At 36.6% G+C, this 27519-nt stretch overlaps 1 protein-coding gene across 3 annotated transcripts in view; it reads left to right on the top strand.

Moving 5' to 3' along the window:
• The window catches only part of LOC110992654 (PTB domain-containing adapter protein ced-6), a 32074-nt gene extending 4555 nt beyond the window's left edge, over nt 1–27519 (top strand). Inside the window, exons 2-13 of one of the 3 annotated variants that reach the window (XM_022258559.2) lie at nt 3718–3874; nt 16371–16488; nt 20947–21111; nt 22537–22639; nt 23032–23164; nt 24095–24197; nt 24605–24767; nt 25396–25495; nt 25740–25828; nt 26103–26177; nt 26646–26947; nt 27179–27519. In XM_022258559.2, coding sequence (XP_022114251.2) covers nt 3813–3874; nt 16371–16488; nt 20947–21111; nt 22537–22639; nt 23032–23164; nt 24095–24197; nt 24605–24767; nt 25396–25495; nt 25740–25828; nt 26103–26177; nt 26646–26947; nt 27179–27256 — 1491 coding nt within the window. In that variant the 5' untranslated portion in view covers nt 3718–3812 and the 3' untranslated portion in view covers nt 27257–27519. Of the gene's footprint in view, nt 1–3623; nt 3875–16370; nt 16489–20946; nt 21112–22536; nt 22640–23031; nt 23165–24094; nt 24198–24604; nt 24768–25395; nt 25496–25739; nt 25829–26102; nt 26178–26645; nt 26948–27178 lie in introns of all 3 variants that reach the window. The other 2 variants (XM_022258558.2, XM_022258560.2) reach the window with 2 other exon arrangements.

The following is a 27519-nucleotide window of genomic DNA, read 5'->3' as shown; positions in this document are numbered from 1 at the left end:
GCTTATTAGGATGTATTTCTAGCCTTTTTTTGTATGTCATACTCCAGGTCTTGATCTCCTCTTTGACAGTCCTGATTTTGTGGGTGCTTATGAATCTCCGATGTTTTTATAAATCACGGACAGTTGGATGTAATTTTGAACCCTCTGTGTGAACCTTATGTCTCACACGCCGAACCCCTTAGTTGAATCGCGTATTACCAAATTGGATTCAAGAGCATTTCAGATGAATAGCTTATTATCTACAGACAGCTTGGAATTATTAACTAAACATAATTAAGTAAATATAATTGCAATTGCAGTAACTCTGTCCCAAATAGTTTCGAACACTAAGTTAATGAAAATAAATTTTAAGGTATTTACTAGTATTGTATTTATGACTTGCTAGCCATAATTATCAAAACCGTTTGTAATGTTTTGAACTTTGTTATATATTAATTTTGTAATCCAAGCTCACAAAATTGTTATGTAATAATTAACACTTAAAATAAAGCCAATAATATTTACAAAAAGTTTCAAACATTTACAAAAGGAAAATAAAACAATAAAAATGTTTCAGTACATTTAACTAATTGATACGTAATTTAGCTGTGCTGTGCGATGGTGTTATCATGGAGTGTACTCATGATGTAGGTTTAGTGCTATGGATATTCTTAATACTCATTTTAAGCATGTCAATAGCTGAAACAAGTCAAGTTTTAAATATTGGTTGTTGTACATCAAGGCTGTGCGGATTGCGACTGAGTTATATTTTTTGTTAAGTTACTGTGTTTATTTATAAAATGGCATATCTTATATATAAATTCCTGTATAACAAAAACTTTTTTTACCTTTATATTATTAAGAGAATTTTCTTTATAAAGTAATGATAAATAATAAAATTTATTTTACACTCTTAGACTGTCTCTAATAAGAAACAAGTAGGTGCAATATTCACTCAGACTACTTCTATACTAAATTTACCAGTCACTCCCCATGCTCCTTGATCTCTTGGCGTTGCGTTGAGCTGTGGGCTCTCTCTGCATCTTCTACCGCATTTACCATAGAGATTGTTCGGTGGAGTTCAGTCTGATACCTGCAGCTGAGTTTCATTATCGGACGTCAAGGCAGAATACAAAATACCATCCGTATAACCTGCCAGTTCGGCTTTTCTTAAGACAGTTTTTCTCACCACCACGTTTGACCACCGCATATGTGGAATCAGCTGCCAACTAAAGTATTTCCGAACCAATTTGACTTTGGGCCCTTCAAAGATCGTACCAAATCTTAACCGACATCGTAAAAGCCTTCTGGCAACTTGAGTGTCCATGGTTGGCATGGTTTTCAAAGTTGGTGCCAAATTCTTAAAGACAATCCCTCACTTTCCCGAATTGTCATCAAGGCGGTGACAGTGACTGGAAGTCTTCCACAGTCGGTTTGACAAGGCATTTCCTTTTGCGAACTAGCGAACTGTGTGATTGACTCCTTGGGGTTTTCCCTGAGAGATAAGACCTCCAGCTAATCATAATTAGAGTGAACTCCTCCCCCAAAGTGAGCCGGCAACGCCCACTAAAAATGGGTGTCCATGTATCGTCCATACTGCCTGCCCTTTGATATGAATTTGTGGAACCTGCCAGTAGTAATCAAAGCTGATTTCCGGTCTGCCTCCTGACCCATAAAAAACATGCGAATGTTTATATGGGTACCTTTTTTTTATATGGGTAGATATCATACGCACATAGAAAGTCAAGTGTGTGTCGAGAAGCTACTAGGACACCACTGCTCTATTTTCTATATTAAGTATATACTTTTGTAAAATATGTATAATTATTATATGTATTGTGCATTATCAAGAAATCTAACTGGGTATTACCCAGCTGGTTTAAATGGATGGTGTTATGCAGAGAGCTTAAATAAATGGGGCTTTTGGAACTTAGAGTAGGTATGTACTTCCGAACCACTTTGACTTTGGGTCCTTCACAGAGCGTATGATTTCTTAAAAGGCTAGCAATGCACTTGCACGCTCTCTGGCATTTAGTATTCCATGGGCGGTTGGATTTTCCGAACTAATTCGACTTAGAGTTCTTCAATGAGCGTACCAATTTTTAAAATGTATTGCGAGTCTTCTGGCATTGTCCGTGGGCGTTTTCACCTAATCAGACGAGCCTCCTACTCTGCTTTTTCTATAAAAAATCACTCTCGTTTTTTATAGACCAATATTAGTAAAACACTTGAACGCACATAATCAAAATCGGCCCAGCCGTTTAAGAGTTTGATTACACGTACAGAAGATATCTAGTTATAATTTGCGTGTGGAATTACGTAAATGAATACGGGAAAGCGTTGTACGTAATGCTGTACGATTATTATGTAATAGTTTTGTGTTAGTAACGAATTTGTTTGCGAGTAAACTGGTTATGATTTTAAATTAATCGCGTGCTGCGTGTCAAAATTTATTTGACAGACAGCTCTGTCTGATATAAAAGAGGGGGCTAACTGGCAGCAGCTCAGCTGATGATAAGGCAATGCCAGAAGACTGGCAAGTGCCTTTTAAGAATTGGTAGGCTCTGTGAAGGTGACTAGAACGAATTGGTTAGGAAATACGTCAGAGGGCAGCTGGTTCCACATAGTGGTGCGCGGCAAAGCTGTCTAAAGAAACGTTCAGTTGTGAACGGATGTCGAGGTGATACGGTTGGAATATATTCTGCCATGACTAAGATGAAACTCAGGTATTAATCTGAGAACAACTCTGAGTACTATCAAAAATGTGTAAGATGCAGATAGGACCCACATCTCTACGCAACGCCACCCTTGGCATTGATCCGTAACAAGCATTTCCTTTTGTGAACTAGCGAGCTGTCTAATCTCAGAGTTCTTAGCTGGATGATAATATAAATAAAATAAGTCCTAGATTTCCTTTTTATAAGTGCCATAAGTCCCAATCAATTTTTCTACAATCTTCAATATTCATATCAATATCATTTCCCTATTTATTTCAGGAAATGATATGGATTTTTTCACAATTTTTACAATATTCCTAACATGCTGAGTATAAATTAATTAATTAATAGAAAATGAAAAAAAAATTAAATAAAAATTAAATAATTACGTCCCTGTGACCCCCTTAACGCTGGGATTTCCTTGTACGATACTTATTTAGTGTAGAAAGCACTTGCTCAGCGCCCACTTGGGCAAAATTAAGTTGGACTTATATATTCGACGTTTAATTATTTTTATATACATTTATTTATTCACACTTGGTTGCATTCAAGAAAACAAATTTACACAATAATTAAAAATTACAAGGGATGCCACGGGCTGCCTTATCGCTAACAAGCGATCTTTTCCATGCAACCCTAGTAAGGGAAAACCTTATAAAAATATGATGCGTATAGTGCAAGAAGTGCATAACCAAATGTTATATTCAAAAAATATATATTGGATGTAGAACCTTAATCTAAAGTACTTAATACAAAAAATAATAATAAGACATACTGAATGGCGATGCAATACAAAAGAAAGGATACACAAAAATTAAAAGTAATGCGAATGATCAAGACAGGTTTATAGGATATAGATAATTTTATTTTTACTTCTATAAGTAGATACGTTAAACTTGAAAATAATATATTTCTATTGTTGCACAGTCGGAGCTAGAACTCATGTCCTTGGAGAGAAACTGAATAAGACTTGTTGCATACAGCGGTCCAAATATCAATAACATATGCTATCTGTGGTCAGATTCATTTGCATCAGAGCATCGCTCAGTCAGACCTCGCATTCGTTGCGTGCGGACGTCTTGTGAATTTTTAAAGTGAAGTGAAGTGCTCTGTAAAATGGACGGGCCCTTAGTGACGAGTTATAGCGAGGATTTTAGTGGTAAAGGGAAGAATTCAAGGTAATCCTTTTGAGAAATAAATTTAATTAAAGCGTGTTTACAGCGAGCAAGCGTTTTGAGGTCGCAAGTTCGAACCCTGTAACTCTCGTAAGGTGAAGGATAATATCGTTATACACCCAATCAGGCAATGATCACCCACTTGCCCCCTGGAACAGATAAATAAGAGATCCAAAACTGAAAGGTTGTAGCGAGAACACCGTAATGCATTCGCCTCTATCAATTTAATACTAGCATTTTAGATACTAAAATGACGCCTAGGCCTGAAAATTTTATTTTAAATAATCTTCCAATTCCTAAGTAGGTTAATTAAATCTCGAATTACGATATTTAAACATCGCTAATTAATTGAAAGGTTATATAGAAACGAGGTCAGTGTGTTTAACTTATGATTAAACATAATGTGATAAAGATCGCGTGAATCTCAGAAATGCTATTTAGACGTAACAACAAAATTATTGTCAAGAATAATGTAACTTTAGTTAAGTTATATATCAAGATTTTTTAATTATTAGAAGCGCAAAAAGAAGGCAAATAAAAATAAATCATCGCACAGTTGAAACCTATATTGAGCCTTTTAAGTTTTTAATACACTCATAAATTTTATTTTAGCATTTATGTTTCCGATAATGTCCAATAATATAATTGTCATTGAATTTAATATATTAAATATGTATACATTAAAATAGATAGAGCAGTGTTGGCTTAGTGGCTTTAGCGTGCGACTCTCTTACCTGAGGTCGTAGGTTCGATTCCCGGCTGTGCACTAATGGATTTTCTTTCTATGTGCGCATACATTGCTCGAACGGTGAACGAAAAACAACGTGAGGAAACCAGGAGTCTTAGACTCAAAAAGTCGATGACGTGTGTCAGGCACTGAAGGCTGATCACCTGCTTACCTATTAGATTTAAAAATGATCATGAAACAGATTCAGAAATCTGAGGCCAAGACCTGAAGAGGTTGTAGCGCCACTAATTTATTTTATTTTTTATACATTTACAATAAGAAAATTTAATTGTAGGTAACTCTAGTATTATGACTAACCTTAAAATGTTGTAACTAAATTATATTATTGGGTCCCTTTAGGTTCCGAAGATACTGGCAGCGTTCCCCCTTTGAAAAGCTAGACTAATTCTTTGTCCGAGGTAGTTGCCAGCTCTTGTCTCCTCTGATGTCGTTAATTTTGATATTTCCCTATAAAGCCTTATAGTGCTAGGGCCGCACGGACCAAGGGTACATTAATTGTCATTTAGATTTGTCAACCCTTAGATGAGCCAAGTTAATTTTTTGTTAGCATCGAAGCCCCACGTATTACTTTGTTAGAAACTCGCACTTTAAACCATTAAAGTCAACCAAACCTGCCAGCTCAGTGTTTCATGTGAACATATCCATACAAAAACCGCCCCCAAATTTAATGAAACTGTTATTTATTTATGGGATTTGAAGGTCAATTTAGGAATGCCGTAGTTCATCAGGTTTTAGTTGAGGGGGCCTTTGGACTTCACGAACCGATCCCTTTAACTAGTCACCCAGATCAGTAAGCAGATCTGGCGACGCAAATGGAAATGGGTATGCCATACAGTCCCAGGCAAACCTGGCATCGTACAGTGTAGACGCCCTCTGCTCTATCTAGACTTATAGGGCTTTAAGACAAGTAAAAAATCCCGGGGCGGAGTCTGTGAAAAAATACATGACACGCCTTCCAAAACCTAGATAAAATATCGTTTTACTTTTCTTGGTATTATTAAATAAATATTGAAGTCGGTTTAAAATTCCAACCTTGACACAGATTACATGTTTCCAAATATAATAAAACAAAGAGAGGCTTTAATGCGATAATTTCGTATGCAAAATTTAAAACTTGTATTTATATTACAAATATATAATATACTAGCGGGCCGTCTCGGCTTCGCAAGGGTGGACATTTATTTAATCATTTTTTGTAGATGCCAAATGTTCTTTAATATTGTGGAACATTTTTTTTCTATTATTCATAGTTTTCGAAGCGCATGCAAGGAAAGATATTTCTTTACACCTTGTATTGTGTGACGAGAGCAGTGTGGGCCTAGTGGCTTCAGCGGCCGATTCTCATACCTGAGGTCGTAGGTTCGATCCCCGGCTGTGCACCAATGGATTTTCTTTCTATGTGCGCATTTAACATTTGCTCGAAAAGGAAAACATCGTGAGGAAACCGACATGTCTTAGACCCATAAAGTCGACGACATGTGTCAGGCACTGGCGGCTGATTACCTACTTGCCTATTAATTTTAAAAGTTTTAGTCCTGGGTCTCTTTATTGGTTTTATAAGGAAAGTACCTGATTAGCCTCCGCCTGTTTGGGTCTTATGCCACCTGCATTGAATGTTACAAGAGATTTTGGTGCAAAGCCAGAATTTGAACCCACGAGCTCATCTCTGAGTGGCATACTGAAGTCCCAAGTGTTTCCCAACCATGCTCTAAAATAGTATCATACATAATTGTTAATATTAAAAAAATAATTTATTAAAATAATTAAATGATAGGTTTTAGGAAGAAATCACTAGAAAGTAAAATTGAAAAATGAAATTCCAACTAATTTTAATCGACATTTTTCTGTTATTTTAATTTAATGAGATGAGAGCACAGATGTTTAAGTCTTAAGTCGTGTCATATCCAGCCCTAAAATCAAATAGGAACAGGCCACTCGTTAGTCCCCGCTGGCTAACACTCGTTTCAATTACAGACGGTTATCCAAACCGCCTTAACATACATCGTTATTATATAAAATGTTATTTTTACGCAATACACGCGAACACTTTCTATATTTGAATTACTCTTTTATTTAGTCGACTCCCTCAAAGGCCGACAACGCACCCACTAAAATAGGTGTCCTTGGGCTACGAACACTGCCCCTTATGGGCGTCCCGAAAATACTTTGACCAAAAAAAATTTTACAATTTTTACCATTTACAAGATTTTTTAATGTATTAGGAGGCAAACGGCTCTCATGTTAATTTATACTACCCATCTCACATTGCCAGAAGGCTCGTAAGCTCTTTGAAGAAACATGTACAATCTAAACATCAGAAGGCTCGCGAGTGCGTTAACGGCCTTTTAAAAATTGGTACGCTGTTGGAAGGCCCTTAAGTCAAATTGGTTTGGAAATATTACAGCGTGTAGCACATAATGGTGATGGTAGAAGTAGTATTCTGCCTTGACGTCCGTTATAGAAATTCAGCTGCAGTATTAGTCTGAAGAACTCCTCTGAATAATCTCCATGGGAAATGAGGTAGAACGTGCAGAGACCTCACAACGCCAAGGTTTTTAGCCTCTATAGAATCTACACAAATTGTTTAAATTTAATAATTAGAAAAGCCCCCTACCAACTTGCCTCAACATCACGTTAAACATATAGAAGTGAGCCTTTAAATAGAAGCAAGTTTATTAACCAGTCTAGCTAACCCGTCTTGCCTTTGTATTATTCTTACTAACTACTAAATACATTCATAACATACACTTTGTCGCTACCTACTGTGAACTGTGAACAATGAACATACATAGATGTCTTGGAGACAGCATTCAGTAAGCGCAAAGTTGTTAACGGGAATCTTTCCAGCAGACTGGTTCTGGACCTAGATATTACAAGCAACCTTGGCCTTGGCCGTCACACATATACGGTTACCAAGTGACCAGAAACCGAGTTCTTGGTGACTTGGATCGCTCACCCCCCGCAAAAGTATCGGACATTCTTGGCTCTAATAACAACTAGCCCTCTAGCATCGAGAGTGTCCATGGGCGGCGGTATCACTTAACATCAGGTGAGCCCGTTTGCCCCCTGTTCTATAAAAAAAAACAATAAAAAATCTCTACGCTCCTCAATAACGGTCACGCTTCGTTCGAAAGTTTTAAATTTCTGCTTTGCTGTCATTCACGTTGTCGAATGCTTTAGTCTGAACCTTTCCGACTATATATTTTATATTTATTATTATTAGCCTATAGTTACAAAATTTAAATTTGCGTCTCCAAAACGGTTTATGTGCTGTTGTATAAATAGAAAATTGTCAGGAAGAAACTCCTTTTTAGTTTTAAAAAGTAAACTACCTTTGTGAAAAATTATTTAATTACTGGAGAATAATTTATTTATACAATGAAGATTACTGTATTAACAATTTTCTTAACTTACAAAGTAATAATAATAAAAAATTTAAACAGAAAATCAAAACAAAATTAAATAGTTTGGTCCATATGGCTGTTGTTACCTTTAACTCTGGCAGCATTTCCTCGCTGTATTGCGATGCTATTCGTCGAGCCAGGAGAGTGTCAGATCTGGGGTCACCGGTACTATTTGAACCCCTCGGCCCAAAAGTCTACTTCAAAAGGAACAAAATCGAAGTTGGAGGGATGACTCTTATATTTATTGATAACGTAATACTTAATATATGTATTATGATAATGTAATTATAAATTAATATAAGAATTGACTATAATAATATTACTCATAATGTACATATCAATTACATCAAAAATAATTTATTCATATAGGTTACATAATGTACACTTATGGACGTCAAAGAAGAAATATACATTAAATGCTTCTAATTTTGCATTTACTGCCAGTTTTCAAATAAGGGTGTATAACGGAAGTGAAGAACTGGCAATAACCGCCGCAACTCTTTTTAATCGCCAAGTTTTTTCTTTTACACAACGTTTGTAAGGAGCTGCAACCATGTTCCATATGACATCTTGAGTAATAAATAATAATAAAATAAATTAAAGACAAAGATTTGTCCTCTATCAGCAGGAAGCATGGTAAAATACGAGCACGCCCAAACATACTCGTGATATAATATATATAACATATTTCATTTATGATCAAACACAAGACGATATGTGATGATATGTTCCTTTTTCAGAATAAATAATACATAAAAATATATCTAATAACTAACCTTAAAGTTTAATTATTAAAAAATATTATTAAAAGGCCCTTTAGGCAAGGTTCCGAAGATACTGGCAGCGTTCCCCCTTTGAATAGCTAGACTAATTATTATATATATAGTTACATATATATATAACTATATATATATGTAACTTACATATATATATAACTATATATATATGTAACTTCTATGTAAAATTCCTTTTAAGACAAATTTGCTCGCCATTATTCTAGTTATTGATGAATTTTTAAAATTTTCAGTTTTGGAGTATATTCGATGCATATATTTCCTCGTCAGAATATTAGATGATTAAGTAATTAATGAGAGGAATTGTTTGAAAATTTGCAGAGTAAAAAACGTCTTTCAGGTTAATGTAATCAGTCACGTATTTATTTTGTATTTTTCCAACTCGAAATTTTCCGTTGAGGAAAACATGTTCTTGTTTATTGTTCTATTTGGTCTATAATATATCAAATGAATGAAACTTTGAGTGAGATTCTGGAAGCCTTTTACTCCAAAAGAAGATTGAAGAACGTATGGGGCGAGTATTATATTTTCATAATTCATTAAATCTTGGGTGAATTGAAATTTAAATAAATAATCAGTATTAAAATTAAAATCCATTTGTATTTCTTTATAAACACATCAAGTTCCATAAAGGCCTTTGAGGCTTTTTAGGCTTCACCACTATGAGGAAACTGCCCACTGAATTTTTTCCAAACCAATTCGACTTCATTTTCTCGTCTTAAAAAAAACATCGTACATACAACAATCAGGCAAAGACTGATCACTTCTCCCATGAAACAGATACATTGGGCACAGACCTGAAAGGTTGTGGCAAAAACATCGTGATACATTAGAACCAATCAGGCAAAGGCAGACCACCTACTTGCATCATGAAACAGGCCCAGATAAGGTATCAATCAAAGATCGTTGTTGATTGATTGATATTAACGCCCTGTAAAAATTACCACTGTTCAGATATAGAAACGTCGAGAAAGTTTTTTAATTGTAAAATTACTGTAATATTATATCGCTTTCTTTGAATCGTTGATCCGTGCTAGAAAGTTGGTATAAGGCTTTAAGAAAAGATTATGTTTATGTAATAGTAATAATTTAAAGTGGATGAATAAAATATTTTTAAAAAGTGTCGTCCCAGGTCTAGCTGGCTAACCTAACCTAACCTAACCTGCTGGCATTTTCTCGCTGTATTGCGAATGTACCAGCTGAGGTCACTTTCGAGGCGCCCACTCCAACCTAAATCTTTAATCAGCTCTGTACATGAACCTCACGGCCCAAGAGTCTCTACAAATAGTAGGTACTATGGTGAGTGTTCTGAAGAATTGATTGGGTTGAACCCTCATGCCTTCTTTCAACACCGAGCCGCCTTGACTCCAGATTTCATCCTCACCACGTTGTTGGCTGGAAGTTTCCACGGCCCGCTCTCTGACTTTTTCTTTTGCTCGGTAGAATTGACTCTTGTAGGTCTGATATAGGAGATACGACCTCCAATTGCTTTAAAGCAAACCGAACGCACTTACCAAAATGGGGGTACCCATGGGCTGCGATGTCTGCCCTTTATGGGCTTTCTGTTTTCTACTATTCTTTAAAAAATAAACCAATAAACTATATTCTGTTCATAAACATTATCCAAAATTAAACTCCAAGATAGTATATACTCCAAGTAATATTATATATTCAGCGAAAATATTTACAGGAAGAATTAAACGGTTAGTGTCACGTGACTGTAATATTAATGTTAAGAAAATTAATTGCCTATTTCCAAAGATTGTGGAATATTGAGATTGATTAATTTCACAATCAGCTTTATAAAGAAGGCATGCAAGTGTCTCAATAATAAAAACAGTAAAGTTATTTATAAATGTCAAAAGTTTGGGTCTAAATACTCTATAAAGACACCGCGCCTTTAGAAATCGAATCGCATACCCATTGAAAGCTAATATAATACATAGCAATGATCCGTCTGGGAAGTATAGCTTGATATGTCGGAACAATTTTTAAATATTGGTGCAAAATAGCAGGCATTTTTCTAAATCCTTTATTTTTGACTCTCATGTGGCCTACTGTAATATAAGGATTGAAGTAAAATTAAATACTGACGAACATAGTACTTGAATGTATAATTAAAAAATAATTATGAACAATTGAGATTAATATCATAATGCACAGTTAAAAACGCATGTGAATTCTATTGTTTATGTGGGAGTTTGACTCAAGGCGACAAAACAATTCCTCTATACATAACTTGATATAATATCTAATGGTGGATTAAGAGTAGGAAAGAATATAAAATTGAGGAATAAATTGGAACCGAAAGAGAAGATGAATTAGAAAGGCATCAAAAGAAGAGAAGGACAGACATCGGGGTTTCAACGAACGGTTTTGGGGTTTGAAGGGAAAAAAACACTTTTTGTTTTGTAAGTTTGACTCACAAAGGTTCTACTGTATTTGTGATTTGTTTGATTCTTCAAGAACAGTGTTGGCCTAGTTGCTTCGTGTGACTCACGTAGAGTTCGTAGGTTCGATCCATGTGAAATCGGAGTGTGTCAGACACAGGTTGATGACTTGCCTATTGACAATAATGTAACGGATACAGGAACCCGAGGCCCAGACATGTCTTAGACCCAAAAAGTCACACCTTAAGTGTGTGTCAGGCACTGGAGGCTGATCACCTACTTGCCTATTAAATTTGAAAATGATCATGAAACAGACTCAGAAATCTGAGGCCAAGACCCAAAGAGCTTGTAGCGCCACTGATTTATTTTTGAACGAATAAAATGTCTTTGCCAATCCGAATGTTCAAGTAAATAAATACACGATTAAAAATAAATTTTCGTCCCATGTCCCAAGGATATGTATCGTAATAGGCCCTTGAATCATACAAATTCGAGCCAATTTGGGCCAATAGATGGTTAAAGTTCACGTCTGATATTATCCACTTAGATTAATAGATTTCCGGTTTTAAAATATGGGGCATGGGGGCTCCATATCTGTATTTTATTAAATATATGAGATGAGAAAAAGAAAGTGTTATTTTATAGGAATCTGTTACGACTTGAATAAATGCTTGAATAAATCAAAATAAAACTATTTTGATACGTCGTGAGTTGTGATTAGAACAAAAACATGTTTTTAAACATTTTCGAATTGCGTGTGCGCCATAATTATCTTTTGGAACATCCTGTTTATTTGAAGCGCACATGAGAGTCGTCGTTATCTATTTAGGACAGTGTTCTAAATATAAAATCATCTAAAATCCCTTAAAAGGATCGTCACCAGACCCTTATGGGGCCGCGTCTTCGTGCTTAAGTCCTACTTCGAATACATATTCGAGGGTTTTAACAACAGCTCACGAACTGTTCTCTGCTAGCAGTGTCTTGTTGGGCGGGAACTCCCCAGTACCAGTTTCTTCCCGTATCCACTTTCGGTGCGGCTTGTTCTTTTTGGGTAGAGATGTGGGTTCTCTTTATCTTCTACCGCATTTACCATGGAGGGTGTTCACGTTTAGTACACGACGGAAGGTAAATCTGTCACCAGATCATGAGCTGAATTGGTGACGGTCTCCTTCTGCACCAGAACTGGATATATTTGTGACAGGTCTGGAAAGACTGAGGTGAGAATGGGGTAAATAAAAGTTTAAGTTGAAGTTGACTCTGAATTATTTGAAATTCACGGACAATGGGCAAACGGGCAGGAGGCTCACCTGATGTTAAGTAATAACGCCCACAAACACTCACATTGCACAAGGCTCGCAAGTGCATTGTCAGTCTTTTAAGAATTGGTACGCTCTTTGAGGGACCCAAAATTGAATTGTTTCGAAAATACTTCAGTGTGCAGCTGGTACCACATAGTGGTGGTGCACGGCAAAAATTGCCTTACGAAACTCTTAATTGTAGAAAAATAAACATTGAGTTGATACTATTGATGATGGTATTTTGTATTGCCTTGGCGCCGAACGGTATTAGTCAGAAGTCAGAACAAGTCTTCTGAACACTCCACATGCTATATGCTATGTATAAAATAAATTAATAACTCCATTGCGCCCCTGTTCTACCGCCTATTTTCTTGTCACCAGTTTGAATTCATTTAAGACCTTGTTCAGATGTTAAAGGAAATCAAAGATATTTTTAAACTGCTTATCTCCAGTTTTCCTGGATCTATGACGAAATAAGTGCATAGTGTTGTACTATACATTATCGATAAATGTTATGTGGTTTCTATATACGAAACGTGTCAATGGGTTAACGTGGAATGACAAATATAAAGGTGTCTATGGGTTAAGCTCTCTACTATTCCTTCGTACGAAACATGGCTGTGCCCCAATTTAAGTCAAACATGTACTGGAATCAGTGTAGACACAGAAGACTTACTAAGAATGGGTGACAATGGAGCAGGTTAATCTGGTTTTTAGTAATACCACCGTCAATTAACACTCACGCTGCCGCGAGGCTTGCAACGTTTTTAAGAATTGGTTCGCTCTTTGAAGGATCGAAGGAAGTTCACGGCCAATTGGAATATAAATTGATAGGTAACCAATGATATGTCGATCTTGTCATATTATTATTAAACATTTGAGTTTATTTCATCATATGACGTATATGTATGATGAAAATCAAATGTATTGCTGAAATATGTATTTTAAGACACAAATTATTTCACTCATGTCATGCTTGTTAATGATATATTACGAATTGATAGTTTTTCAGGGTCAAAATTAATATATATTATATTAGTTTTTGTGTTGTTTGTGAGCAGAAACCTTTTACTGCAACACATATGTATGTACAAAACATAACTATGACGTCATTAATTTAAAACTACAGTTTGGAAATAATATTCAGATGTACAGTGAACGTTTTATTTATTAAATAAATCAGTGGCGCTAGAACCTTCTTAGGTCTGGGCCTCAGATTTCTGAATCTGTTTCATGATCATTTTAAAATCTAATGAACAAGAATCAGCCTTTTGTGACTGACACACGCCGTTGGATCCTACCGATATGTTTCCCTCACCGTTTTATTATCATCTACACTTAATTATGTTGCAAAGAGGAAATATTTGATTTAAATAGACTCCAACAATGTTTTGATTTAATAGGCTTTTAAATAGTTATGGTTTTGACACCAATAAAAATTCCTATATGCTGCGGAAGGTATTGACAACAGAGCAGTGTACTACAGTTTTATAGAAGACATTAAATTGTACATGTGTAACAAAAAATATATGTAATTGTGTAAAATCGCAGTTATTAATTGAAAATAATAGTTTTATACTCGATATCGAAATATTAACAACACTACAAGTGGTTGAATGAACTAGCTTGCATCAGACCGTGCCAGGCCGTGCTTAGTACGGAATTGTGTGTCACCTAATTGATAAACGTCGTAACCGACACAAGGTATTATATAACCTATGCCAAACCAATAAGGTCGCGTTTAGTGCGAGCGTTGTTAGCTAAGAAAGAGAACTCGGTAATATGAACCTTATAGCTTTGAGTTAAGGTGTTTTACTAATAAATTATGTAACGACGGAAGTTTTAAGTGTTTGTATTGGAATTTGGCACGTGTGGCTGTTGATATTAAGCAGCGTATTGCGTGTTAGGTGATATAGGTTTAAGATAAATTGTTCGATGTTTGAATGTTAGCTCTATGCAGGTGCGTTTTGAAAATGTTCGATTTTTAAAAAAATACTGTGTTTGTCAAACGTGATGCGTATTATTTATTTAGCTTATATTGTAAGCTAACAACGAATTAAAACACATACTTAACATATAAGATGTCAAAGTCAAAGATATATTACATAATATAAAAGTAGGTTCGTCAGTCTCTTAAGGCTCTTCTTGTCCTGTACCGGATACAGCAACTCTTCCGTAGTCCCCAATACCCGTCCGATCTTTCCCACCATAATTATATTGTAGCGTAGAAATTATTAAATAAATTATATTTACCCAAAAGGGTTCCATGCTGCAGAAAAATATCAATGACGATTTCAAATATGAATGGAACTCTTAGCACGATTTTTTTTGTATTTAGCTGCTCAAATTGTCGCGCGTTTTCTCAAATAGGACAATTTTGCGTCCCGCAGTTCATTTCGGGGATACCGGGACTAATAGCGAAAAGGGACAGTTCAAAACGGGACGTCTGGTCACGTTATGCTTTTAAACATAATCCGCAATAGTTTACAAGTCAAGGTAGTGGTCGTTGTATGTCCGGGCAGCGCGATACAAAGCCGAGTTTTTTGTTGTACACTTGCGCAGTTGTTTTAGACTAGTTTCATGAGATTTAAATGTGTGACTCTTTTTTGTCAGCCTAAGCGCGAACTATCAAACTCCATGGTGTTGTAGAGTCCTAACAATATTTGAAGAACATTCTAACACATGTACAATCCGATGTTATGATATTAGAATACATAAAAATATACCTAATAACTAACCTTAAAATTTAATTATTAAAAAAAATATTGTGGTGCGGCTGAAAATACAGGGGTCTAGGCTCTGAATATGATTTTGTCCCATTCGGTGTAGATACCCTTGGTCCGTGGGGTCCTAGCGCGTTAAGGCTTTTTAGGGAATTATCAAAAAGGTTAGTCGACATCACAGTAGAATGAAGAGCTGGCAGCTACCTCGCACAAAAAATTAGTCTAGCTATTCAAAGGGGGAACGCTGCCAGTATCTTCGGAACCTTGCCTAAAGGGACTCCTATTAATAATATTTTTTAATAATTAAATATTAAACAATATTTAATTCAATAAATCATATTATATATTGGCAGCATTCATAAGTAACGAAAAATCGGACGAAGGATTTTTTTTGAAAATGGAATCCCGCTGGTGACTTTTAGAGCGTTTACAGCTCTAGTTGTTTTGGCGAGCTTAGTTCTGCCTAGCGAGTATAAAGCTTTCTATTTGTAAATTTAAAATAGCTTCAATAGATCAAGAGATAAGCTACAAACAAATATATATTACATTATTAATTTATTAATTTATTCATTAACACGAACAGAAACACATGAATGCAACGCGTGTAGCTATAATTGTTATCTGCGTAATTTAAACGGAAAATTATTTATCTAAGCGAATGTAAAGTACAACGGTTTAAATATTTTTAGACTTGGCTTCAGCCTGTTAGTTACTCATGTCTGAGTTCGTAGGTTCGATGTTCGGATGTGCACCAATGGACTTTCTATGTGTGCATTTAACATTCGCTCGAAAGGTGAAGGAAAACATCGTGAGGAAACCGGCTTACCTGATGGCTGATCAGGCTGAACAAGCTGATCACCTACTTACCTATTAGATTGACAAATGATCATGAAACAGATATAGTAAAGTCTGAGGTCCAGCCCTAAAAGGTTGTAGCGCTACTGATTTATATATATATTCTCGGTACTATAATCATTTATAATATACTGAAATAGAGTTCCGCCAGCTCTCGAGTTTGTCCAAGGACGGTGATGGCATTCCAGAGCTCATCCTTTAAGAGGTCCAAAACCGGAGGGTACAGTCGGTGCCGTCCATGCCTTGTGTTTTATAAAATTTCAAGCAATTTTGTGTATTTGTTTCAGAATGTCTACCCTGCTCTTCTGGCAGGGCAAAGGCAAGGCGAACGGTACCCCAAATGGCAGGAACTGGATACACGCACCAGACGCGTTGGTGAAGGGGCATGTGGCGTATTTGGTTAAGGTAATTACGAATTTTAAGCCTGTTTTGTGCTGGGTGCAGTTGCAACCGGTAAGTCGAGGATGTGTAGATGGCGTTATCAGATCCAATCGAAGATTACCTGCTTGCCTATAAGGATGCTGAAATCTGAGCTTCAGACCTGAAATGGTTCTAGAGCCACTGGTTTTAATATTTTAAAGTGGAAAGAGATTTTTGTAGAGGTATAAATTATTATGTACGTGTCTAATAAAAACAAATTAATTATAGGATGTTCAGGTCATACAATTTTTTGCTGTAATCAACTCGTAAAGTCTAGCGTGGAGAAGCGACCGTTGCCTGCTTACTCTCGCAGCTTAATTTTGTCTTCGGCAGAGTGCGACCTATTCGTGAAGGGTTTAGGAGATATAAAAGCGTTCCTGGGTCAACTGGATGCTGAATAATAGATATGATGATAACTACTTACGAAAAATTATTACTAATTAAAAGTTAAGTCATGGAGGAAGCTAAAACAGTTCCAAATGGAAAGTTCAAGAGATCTTTACCCAAAAGGGGTTTATGCAGAAACAAAAATGTAAATTACAATTACGTACGTTAATGATGATCAGTTACTTTTACGAGGCTCATCAATGATAAGCGATACCGCCGCCCATGAACACCCACTTTGCCAGAAGACTAGCAAGCGTGTTGTCGGCCTTTTAAGAAATGGTGCGTTCTTTTCTTGAAGAAAAGTAATTGAATGGATTTAAGTGGCTTTATTATTATTATTAATTGTATTGTACATAACGATTGAAGAGAGTGTTTCTGTTTGGATGTACCTTCGGGCCGTTACTCCAATGCCCACGGTGATAAAGAAAGCACGAGTCAGCAAAATGTACACTTGGCTCGTAAAGAGCAAGAAGGAGCAATAGGGTTTCTAGTAATTGTATAATAAATCACTTTGTACATAAGCTAAGTATGGTTCCGTCATGCCAGCATGCGAAGGATATGCTATTGTAATTAAACTTCCAAAAATAATAGATGCTCATCATGCTCTACAACGCAAATGGAGATGGGCAACACGTAGCGCGCTGTACAGATGGAAGATGGTCAATAACTAACCAATGGACTGCCCCAAAAAGACAAAGAAAGGGCTGATGATAGATATCCACTGTATTGTCAGCATTCGTCTCCAGCTCCACATCTCAGGTGTCACTCCTTTGCCTTTCTTAGTATGGTTGATCTGAAGAGAAACTCAAAAAAACGATAGATTATTAACACGATTATCAGGAATTTACGCATTACGAGAATAATTTTACTGTATCGGTAAACTGGGGATAAAAAAAATAATATTAAAAGCAATAGGGCTCTTGCCTAATAACGTATGTGACGTGTTTATGTATACGAAGTGTAAATTAAATAAATAAGAGAACAATATGAAAGGAACAAATATAATTGAAGGTCGTATGACAAAGAAATCGTCACCTTCAACCCGAGGCCGTATTTGAGATGAGCGGCGCATGAGTGATTCTGGCGATGACCCTTATTGGCACGGTCTTTTCGTTGAAAAAACAAGCGAATACGCGATAAAAGTATTTACAGTAATCCTCTATAACGCGGAGGTTTCCCGATATTCTGATTTCTGCCGTTTACAGTCAAACTGCGTATGCAGTTTTGCAGGGTATGGTTGAATTGAAAGTGTAACTTTTTATGAATAAATATATTACATACATACATTACATACATTTCTGTAATGTGAATTTTATAGTATCCACAATTAGTTTTGTGTGCTGTTTCTATTATATTGTTATGTACATTTAAACGCAAATAACTATAAAATTCGTGTTTTTAGCTTTGAAATTTTTATTATATCTGGGTTTTACTGGAATACTTCTCCTCCTCCTATTTCTTATAAAGCGGTCTGCATGAACCGCGTTATCGCGGGGATTAATTTATTATTTAGAGAAATAATTTTCTATTGGGTATTGTTTAACAGTAATTATATAATTAACGAAACGTACAAGTAAAGTACGAAACGGGTGCCCAAGGTACAATAATAGTAATAGTTATTTACACAGGTAGATGATCAGCCGTCTGTGTCCGTCGGTGCTTCTCTTACTCACACTCCGCTGGCTCTACTACCCAAAAAGTGTCTTGTCCTCCAGCGAAAATCCTGTACTGCCTCCCACCAATTGCTGGCTTTTTGCTGCATCAGGAAGATTTTAATAAGAAGCTTTAACTATCCAGCTGACACACACACTTTCAATATGTTGAGGAAAATGTTGCAATAATGGAAGTGCTAGAATGGTTTATTTATAAATTGTTTATATTCCGCATTACAAAGGATATTTGAGCCGGCACGTGTTTGTGGGTGTTGCCTCTTATCAGTGGGGGCGTACGTCACATGAACTCATTACAGTTGTACTGTATGATAAGAATTGTCGGTATTCTGTCGGCCTGTCTGTATGATTTAAACAAAACAGCTTTGTCAGCTGGTCTGGCATTAGACTCATTTAGGCACAGAAGCCTAGGATCCCGAAAGAGATTAAGAGATCCCCCCAGTAATTAACTTCTTCTCATTCGGTACGCTGTTGCCAGAGCGGTCGTGATCACTATGTGGTAGAAGGCGCAGATGTGATGCGCTTCACGGCGCCCTGCCACCGCTGCCTATTGGAGGTCATCCTGCTGCACTGATTCAGTGATTCTCCTACAGCGGACTTAATCTGATCAGTCCAACGTGTAGATGACCTGCCGCGCGGTCTAGTGCCTTCCATCTTCCCCTGGACTTCCCCCAGTAATTAACGTTACCACTGAAAACAAGCCTAAAGTTGTCCACACAAGCTCTCTAAACCATCAAAACTCTCCCTCAAAAATCGGCAACGAACCCACTAATAATATTAAGATCCGTATTATTATATTAATTAAACTATGAACATTGCATGCGACATGATACTTAAAGCCATTGACCGTGACATATGTAATTATTATGTACTTTATGTAAAATATATAGACATCGTTTAGAACATACAGGTTATATTGACCAAAATCAAGGTCCCGGCTGAATTCTATTGTATTGAGTTTTTACTAATAAGTTCATCGGCTGTTACGACTATCGGTTTTTACGACCAAATATGAGTAGTCCCTTCGATGTAGTTATAACAGATTTTGACTATATGTGTCGCAGTAAAAATTTAACTAAATCAGAGAGTAAATTTAATGTCTAGACAGTTAATCAAAGTTCGATATTCAATCACGTTAGCATTTTACTGCGACATGTGTACTTTGTTTAGTGTGGCTTGTGCAACGATCTTCCTTAACACACACACACGCTGAGGTCACGAACATCGTGATTTATTTATATGTTAGATTAGTGACTGGAATTCATGCAAATTAATGGGTTTTAATTTAACATCATTTCCTAGATGTTTTGCGTATCATGCTTGCAGGCAAACGTTGTTGGTTACTTGATTGTCATTTGTAAATTACACAGATTTTACGAGTCAAGGCTGTATATTTTGCTTAGTCAGGCTTTCATAGGCGTGGGGGGGGGAGGGGGTAGTATTCCGACGATTTAGGAAATCGTTCCTGAATCGTCGGAATTACGCCCCGAGAGTATTGCCAGACGGAGAGTATACCCAGACGGAGGCACTCTCTTCGACAGTTATATTGTATTCATTCCTTGCATAGAAATTAACATCTCATTATTTCGCTCATATTCTATTGTTGTACGCGAGTGGTTTGTATACAGTAAAACTAAAATCATGTATTATTCAAAGCACCCCAATGACCCAGGAACCGTAGACAGATTATATCTCGTTCAAGCCTTCGACGACATGACAGTATTAGGATTTGACAGCTAAAGACATTTGTAGACAACGCTTGAAGCATTTCTATTTCTATTCTATCTACGATATGCTACAAAAATGTTCATATTATATTGTGTAGTATTTTCTATAAGATTTTGATGTATGTGGCAACATAAATACATGATACTAAAAGAAGAAAATAGGCTTTTAAGAGTGAACATGTATTTTACCCTTGAGCATTTTCTATAAGAATATAAAATAATTACTGTTGTTTGTGAGGAATAAACGAATTAACAAAGATAAAAATGGGTTGTGATTTCTAAGGTACAACATCACATACATTTGAACAGTAGCGACAGATTTGTGTCATATGAATAAAAATCAGTGTTTTACATATGATTAAATATATGTTTTGTTTAACTCTAAGTAATTCTACTCCAAAACGCTTTTTAAAACCATATTTTTTATTCGCTCCGTCAGAAAATACTCTGAAATAGCCCATTCTCCAATTCGCCATGCTCGGCACTGTTCTGTCACGTTCATAGCATGTCACGGTCCTGCTTCATTACCGGTGTCGGCTTCAGACGGCATTCTTGTTTCATTCAGCTTTCTGGTTCTTGGACCGGAACACCTTAGCTAAGCTTCGTAGGAGCTTTTAACAGTTTTGATGAGAAATTTAAAATTTTCCAAAAACTTTCAGTTCCTCGGCTGCACACATGTGGATCAGCCGAAAGGGATTGAAGTGGTCAAGGACGCCATCAAGAAGTTGCAATTCACGCAGCAACTGAAGAAGTCGGAGACAAAAGATGCTGCCAAATGCAAAAAGGTGGAGATCACCGTGTCTGTAGATGGAGTGGCTATACAGGTATATTTTAGATATTTACATATATTATTTTTCTTACGTAACAGGCTAATTGTTTCCTAAATACTTCATTGGGCAGCTGGTTTCACATGCTGGTGAAACTGCCTTAAAGGGTACATATTTCATATTCTGCATTGAAAAAAAAAGGTTTATTTTGGAACATAAGATCATGGTATCGCTTATTCTACGTCATAGAATTCGAGCCTGTTGGCATCCCTACTCATCGGCAAAGAAGGCAGAGGTTGTTGGCCGAGAGAATAAGCCGGCGTAAAAAAAAAAATGAAATTCGATGATGAAACTGAGCTGCAGGTATAAATCCCACCAACTCTGAACTCTTTCCATGGTAGAAGATGCAGAGAGGCCCTACATTTCTACGGAACGCCAAGGGATCATGCCTTAGGGAAAGTGTCAACTTTCCTCATGAATCCTTCGAAATATGTGTGTAAAGCGTGCAGAAGTTTTTAGTTTGACTTGTTTTTTTATAGCCAACACGGCTGTGGGTGCATTTTGCACCACGAAGTATTACAAATCTATTCAGTCTACTATTCAATCATCCCCGAAGTAAATTCCTGCTAAGGGGATGGTGATTAGATATTTTAAAGGCAAGGTATCTCTTTTGGGGCAGTCTTTAGACCTAAAGTTGTGAGACTTATTTAAGTTAAGTGTTTATGATGACATGATAAACGATTTATTTTTTAAAGTTAGACATATGTCACCAACTTGTAAGCATTATCAAGCTTTACATTTCTCAAAAACTCGTATATCTATTCGCAGCGTAACAAAGAGTCGGACAAAAGTCTTTAGTCGGGTAAATATAGCCCATGACTTACATACGTGGCTGGTAAATTACAAACTGACAAATTTTACCTCATTAGTAACGATTACAACACTATGAACGTGAAAGAATAACATCCTACAATGAACACAATAGTAAAGTGAAAAGTGAAACTGTCCCTCCATTTTGGGCTCGTACGTGACTGAAATGTCAACTACGATTTCGTTTCTAAAGTTTCTAATGACACGTAGGCTTGAATATCGAGACTGTGAGTACTGTGCTCTAAGCCTTAGACCCAATAATTGTCAAACACAGCTGATCAGATATTTGCCTTATGAAACAGATACATAGGAATTAGACCCCTAAAGACTGCAGCGGAAACATCGTAACCCAGACCAAATCAGGCAAAGGCTGATCACCTACTTAAAAGGTGTTGGCGCCACTGTATTATTATTATCTGGATTCTAACCTTGCCTATTTTGTGACCTCAACAGCAGTCAGTAAATTTACAGAATTTTTTTTTTTTCAAACAATTATTTACCGATCTATTTGGGTGAACTGTGTCAAAATTCGTTCAGTATTTTTGAAGTTGTAAATATATTGATTGACTGATTGGTTCTAACATGACTTTAATCTCTAAATTCGCATTTTAGGAGCCACGATCGAACAACGTGATGTATCAATTTCCACTTCATAGGATCTCTTACTGCGCTGATGATAAAGGGGCGAAGAAGTATTTCTCTTTTATTGCTAAAGGTAAGGTATTTTGCATGTTAGACAAATTTAAGTCATTTAAGTTGAATCTCCTACTTAAGTATGGAAGCTGGAAGGTGCTGCTCTTCTTCAGACCTTCATTTCATCTTCTATCCATAGGCTTAATGTCGATATGACTGTGACTGTGTGTGTTATTACAAACAGTGTATTAGATGACATAAAAATACGGTTACTCTCTTAAATCTTTTTTACATTCTAATTATTAATATACATAAATTACATAAAAAAATATTATAATTCAATTTTCTTCTTAAATTGCTGGTTACCGTCACTGAATTATTAACCATGTTCCATGACTAGCAACGCTGTATTATTATCAATTCTGTATCATTACCAATTTTCTATTATTACCAACGCTGTATTATTTTTTTCAGGTGGTAGTACAGTCAACGGTGTAAATGGACACGATACAAATATGGAGAAACACGAATGTTTTGTGTTTATTTCGACGAAATTGGCTTCGGAAATCACCTTGACTATTGGACAGGCGTTTGATCTGGCATATAGGTAAGTTATTTATGGTTCCCATCGCCAGAGACAATACGACATGTCCCATACTTCGCTCACTCCGAACTTGACGCGGGGACTGTGGGGCTGGATCTACACTCAAAACCCTCTGCTATTCAGAGGGATAGCGAGACCCTACCCACTGAAACACCTCAGCTCATCACACGCCCTTAAGATGGGCCCTCGGGGTTCGCTAGGCATTCTACCCAAAGACTTCGCTCACTCCAATCAGTTTCTGTCCTGCCCTTAAGACTATTGACCACCCGCGACGGCCCAAATCTCACAGGACACTTGTAAAAGTCCAGGTCTACGATCGCTAAAACAGCCTGAGCTGTTAAGGCCATTCAGGCCAGCAGAGATTCGATGTCAAAAATAACCATTAAGGGCGTCCAGGCGGTCAGAGATCTGACTAGCTTTTAAAAGAACCTGAAGTATTTCCAATTCGACTTAGGGACTTAAGAAAAGAGCGTTCCAATTCTTAAAAGATCGGCAACGCACTCGTGTGTCCTCTGGCATTGAGTGTCCATGGGCGGCGGTATCACTTAACATCAGGTGAGCCTTCTGACCGTTTGCCCCCTGTTTTAAAAAAAACCTTTCTCCAAATGTAGCTACAATCTTTTCGATGACGTCACACCTTAAATATCGAAGTGTTAGGCATATATCTATCGGAGCCAGTCAGTGGTCAGACCGGTGACGCCAACTTGGAAGATTTCCTCCCAGATTCAGGAGGAATCAAGATGTCATGTTTTTATTTTGAAATTACCTCTCAAACCTGACTGTAGAACAAAAAATTTTCGAGGTTTTTAAAAGAGGTCCAAGATCCTAGGAGGAATATTCTGTTAGTGTTAGCAGCATTGGGTCAGACTGTTCGATACTTAGGTTGGGGGAACCTGTTCTTCCTCCACATGCTGTAATCTTTATAATTTTCAGGCGCTTTTTGAATGACAACGGGAAGTATATAGAGTTGCAGAAGTTGACGCTCCAAAACAAAAAGCTGGAATTGCAGATTACAGCATATAAGAACCGATTACAGGTAATATATTGAACTAATTCCTTGGTATGAAGATGTGGGGTCTCTCTGCAGCTTCTACCGCATACCTGCACCTGAGTTTCATCATCGCACGTCCAAGTTTCACCAAGCGTTTTATGAGGAACTTTTTGCATCACCAGGCTTAGGAGGAGGAAACTTAAGCTCCTTTAACAAGTGTACCATTTATTAAAAGGCCGGCAACGGACTCGCATCCATTGGCATTATTGGATCCTTCAACGAGTGTACCAGTCATTAAAAGAGATCAGATGAGCCTTATGCCCGATTGCCGCATAAGAATAATTAACACTCCGTTTTGGCTAAAGAACTCCTCTGCAGGAAGAGATATTATTTGTACTACTCTATCGGTCTTCTTTTGTTTGTCCTTTAAACAGGCTGTTGATTGATTGCAGGAGCTGTCAAGGATAACATACAAGGACGACTTGTCCGCGTACCTCAGTCGCAACAAAATATCGGACATAGTGGAGTTCAAAACGCCACCGGAGTTGGAGAAGCAGATCTCGTCTCTGAGTATTGCAAATGGTTTTGGGTGTAATGGGAAGGTGACTGAGTTTGGTGAGTTTCTTTTTGTTTGCAAAAGGCTAGTGTTGGCCTGGTTCCAGTGTGCGACTCTCATTCCTATCCCATTCTCATACGATAGAATCCCGCAACAACTTTCTAATTGCGCATTTAAAACAGAAATCTGAGGCCCGGACCTAATTTTTTTGTGAGCTTTTTAAAGTAGCGATTAGTGGTTGGTATGTTATAAATGTTAGGATAACTGTATAGTATTTGTATTAGCATGATGCAGTAGATAACTAAATATATAAGAGGGTGAGAACGAAGAAGATAAAGGAAAAACTTCCTTAAGGAAGAACCTGGCAACTCAACCACCAAAAGACCTAAGGAAACAGATGAAGCTCTGGTAGGATCAGAGGTTCCAGGTGGTTGCATGCAGTCATGTTGAACATCGTGTAATGGTTGCAGCTGCTTACAAACGTTGTTTAAAAGAAAAACTTGGCGGTTAAAAAGAGTGGTGGAGGGTTTATTGCCAATTCTTCTCTTCCGTTCTACGCCCTTGATTTTAGAACTGAATATGTAAAATTAGAAGCCATTTATATATATTTCTTTTTTGACGTTCATAAGTGTACACTGTATCATGTATGAATAAATGAGTTTGAACGTTTATGTGTGTAAATTCCAGGCGCAGATGCGATGTCAAACAACTCGACGGACACCAACAATTCGAATGACAATAATTTGTTGTTGTCAACTCCGCCACCAGTTCACAACAATAAGACTGGGTGAGTTTTTGACGGACTTTTTAAAGGGGTTTAATGGTAGTACCGATTTTTTTATGTAACCATATTTTTTTCTTGTTTTTTTTTTATTTTCTATATTTTTTTTATTTTATATATATTTTATTAATTTCTATAATTTTTGTTATTTTCTAAATCTTCGATGTTATTCTACATTTCAAATACTTAGTTCGGTTTTTGTCTAATTTTTTTTTTATATTTTTTGTTTTTTTCTAATTTATTTTCATAGTATGCTCCTGGGTGACTTGTCTCCAAGCAAGACTCCATCGGTAGGAACCAAACTGGAGGGTCTCCTCATGAACTCGGACTCTGATAGTGGTATATTATTATTATTAATTAATCCATACAATAATTGTGTATCTTCTCTTTTTCTTTTTTTACTATATATATATTACTTTTATTAGTGTTCAATTTGTATGGCCCGTTTTAGGATCTAAGCCACCTCCATATTTTAGCATTCTTCATATATCTCCTTCTATATAATGATGTGTCCATCTCTTCTTTCCTCGTCTTATAACTCTTTCGAGTAGGTCCATTCCTTTTTGTTGTTTCAGTGGTATGTAATTTTTATTCATTTTACTATTTTTAACAGAATTCGATCCCCGTGCCTACGAATCCGAGCCTGTGTCGCGATTCAACTCTACCATAGAGAGTCCAACGCCAATTCGTAAGTATTTCTGTGTTGCTATAAGAATACGTTACCATGGTTATAATTTTTTGTGAACTAACGGCTCTTAGATCACCCAAAGAAGAGCAAGTATAAACAGGCATTTTGTCTCTTTCTGTCTCACAAAATTATTTATTACTCAATCGTATTGCCTCAAAAAATTCTAATTGAATATTCATAATTAAGAAGCCGATGGTAAGATGGCGTCGCACTGTAACGTACCATCCATGCACAGATTACACTTAAAAACATTTGTCATGATATGACACGGTTAAAGTACGACACATTCCTATCACGTTAAAGGGTCGCGACGTAGAGAAAAATCCATATATTAATTATTATTTCCGAGTTTTACTCCAAAACTCCATAAAACTTACATCTTAAATACTAAGTTTAAGTCAAACTGTCAAACTAAACTGTAATTGTATTAACATTGAAGTGAATTAACGAATTTAATTAATTTTCCAGTCGCTCCACCGCCAAAAACGCCGAAACGTCAAAACCAAAACGGGAATGACCCGTTCGGCTCGACGCCGTTCACAGTCCCGGCTCAGTCGTTCGCTCCCAAGCCGAATTATGACATTGACTTGAACCTTCAAACGTCAGTGTTCACGTCGCCCAATCTGACAGGCTATGACCCGTTTGACACGCAGAAGGCTGGCATATTCGGTTATGGCAACAACTTTAATGGATTCACCAATTTGAGCGAGAAGCGGGAGTTGGATAGAGGATTTGACGGGTTTCTGGATAAGACCATTACGGAAATGAAGGTATGTATAAAGGAATAATTTAAAAAAGAGAATTGGGTCAACTCTGGCTTCTTTTTTGTCATGGTTATAAAACAGACTTGTTCTTTATTCTTGACGAGAGTTGTTTTTTATTCTATTTGAATTTGAATATTATTATATTTAAATTCAACACTAAGAAATATTATGAAATGGTTAATAGGCTATTGTCATTCTCAATGTTGACAATTGTCTAAAGTCAATTGTCAATTACAGGACGGCTTCAGCAGAGGGATCAGCTTTGGAAACGACGATTTTTCAATAGACAACCTCGATCCTCTGAAGAAAAATTAACTACGAATGAGACAAATTAGTTACATTTAAGGCAATATAAAATATTTCTAAGCCTATGTATTATAAGATGTTACTCGGGGGTTAATACTATTATAGTAATCCACAGATAATTTAAAAAAAATAGTTGCGAAAGCAATATATTCTATATTTTTTTAAAGGCGGTCTTATACACCCTTATCGTGTATGTCATCTCCATACAAATTGGTTCATCGTTTGGCTAGATAGGTACAAGCCCCAAGGCTAACTTTTGATTATAAAAGGTA

This window comes from Pieris rapae, chromosome Z (genome assembly GCF_905147795.1).
Source record: "Pieris rapae chromosome Z, ilPieRapa1.1, whole genome shotgun sequence".
NCBI lineage: Eukaryota > Metazoa > Arthropoda > Insecta > Lepidoptera > Pieridae > Pieris > Pieris rapae.
Note: the sequence above shows the minus strand (reverse complement) of the source record. Positions and strands in the feature narration are given on the sequence as shown.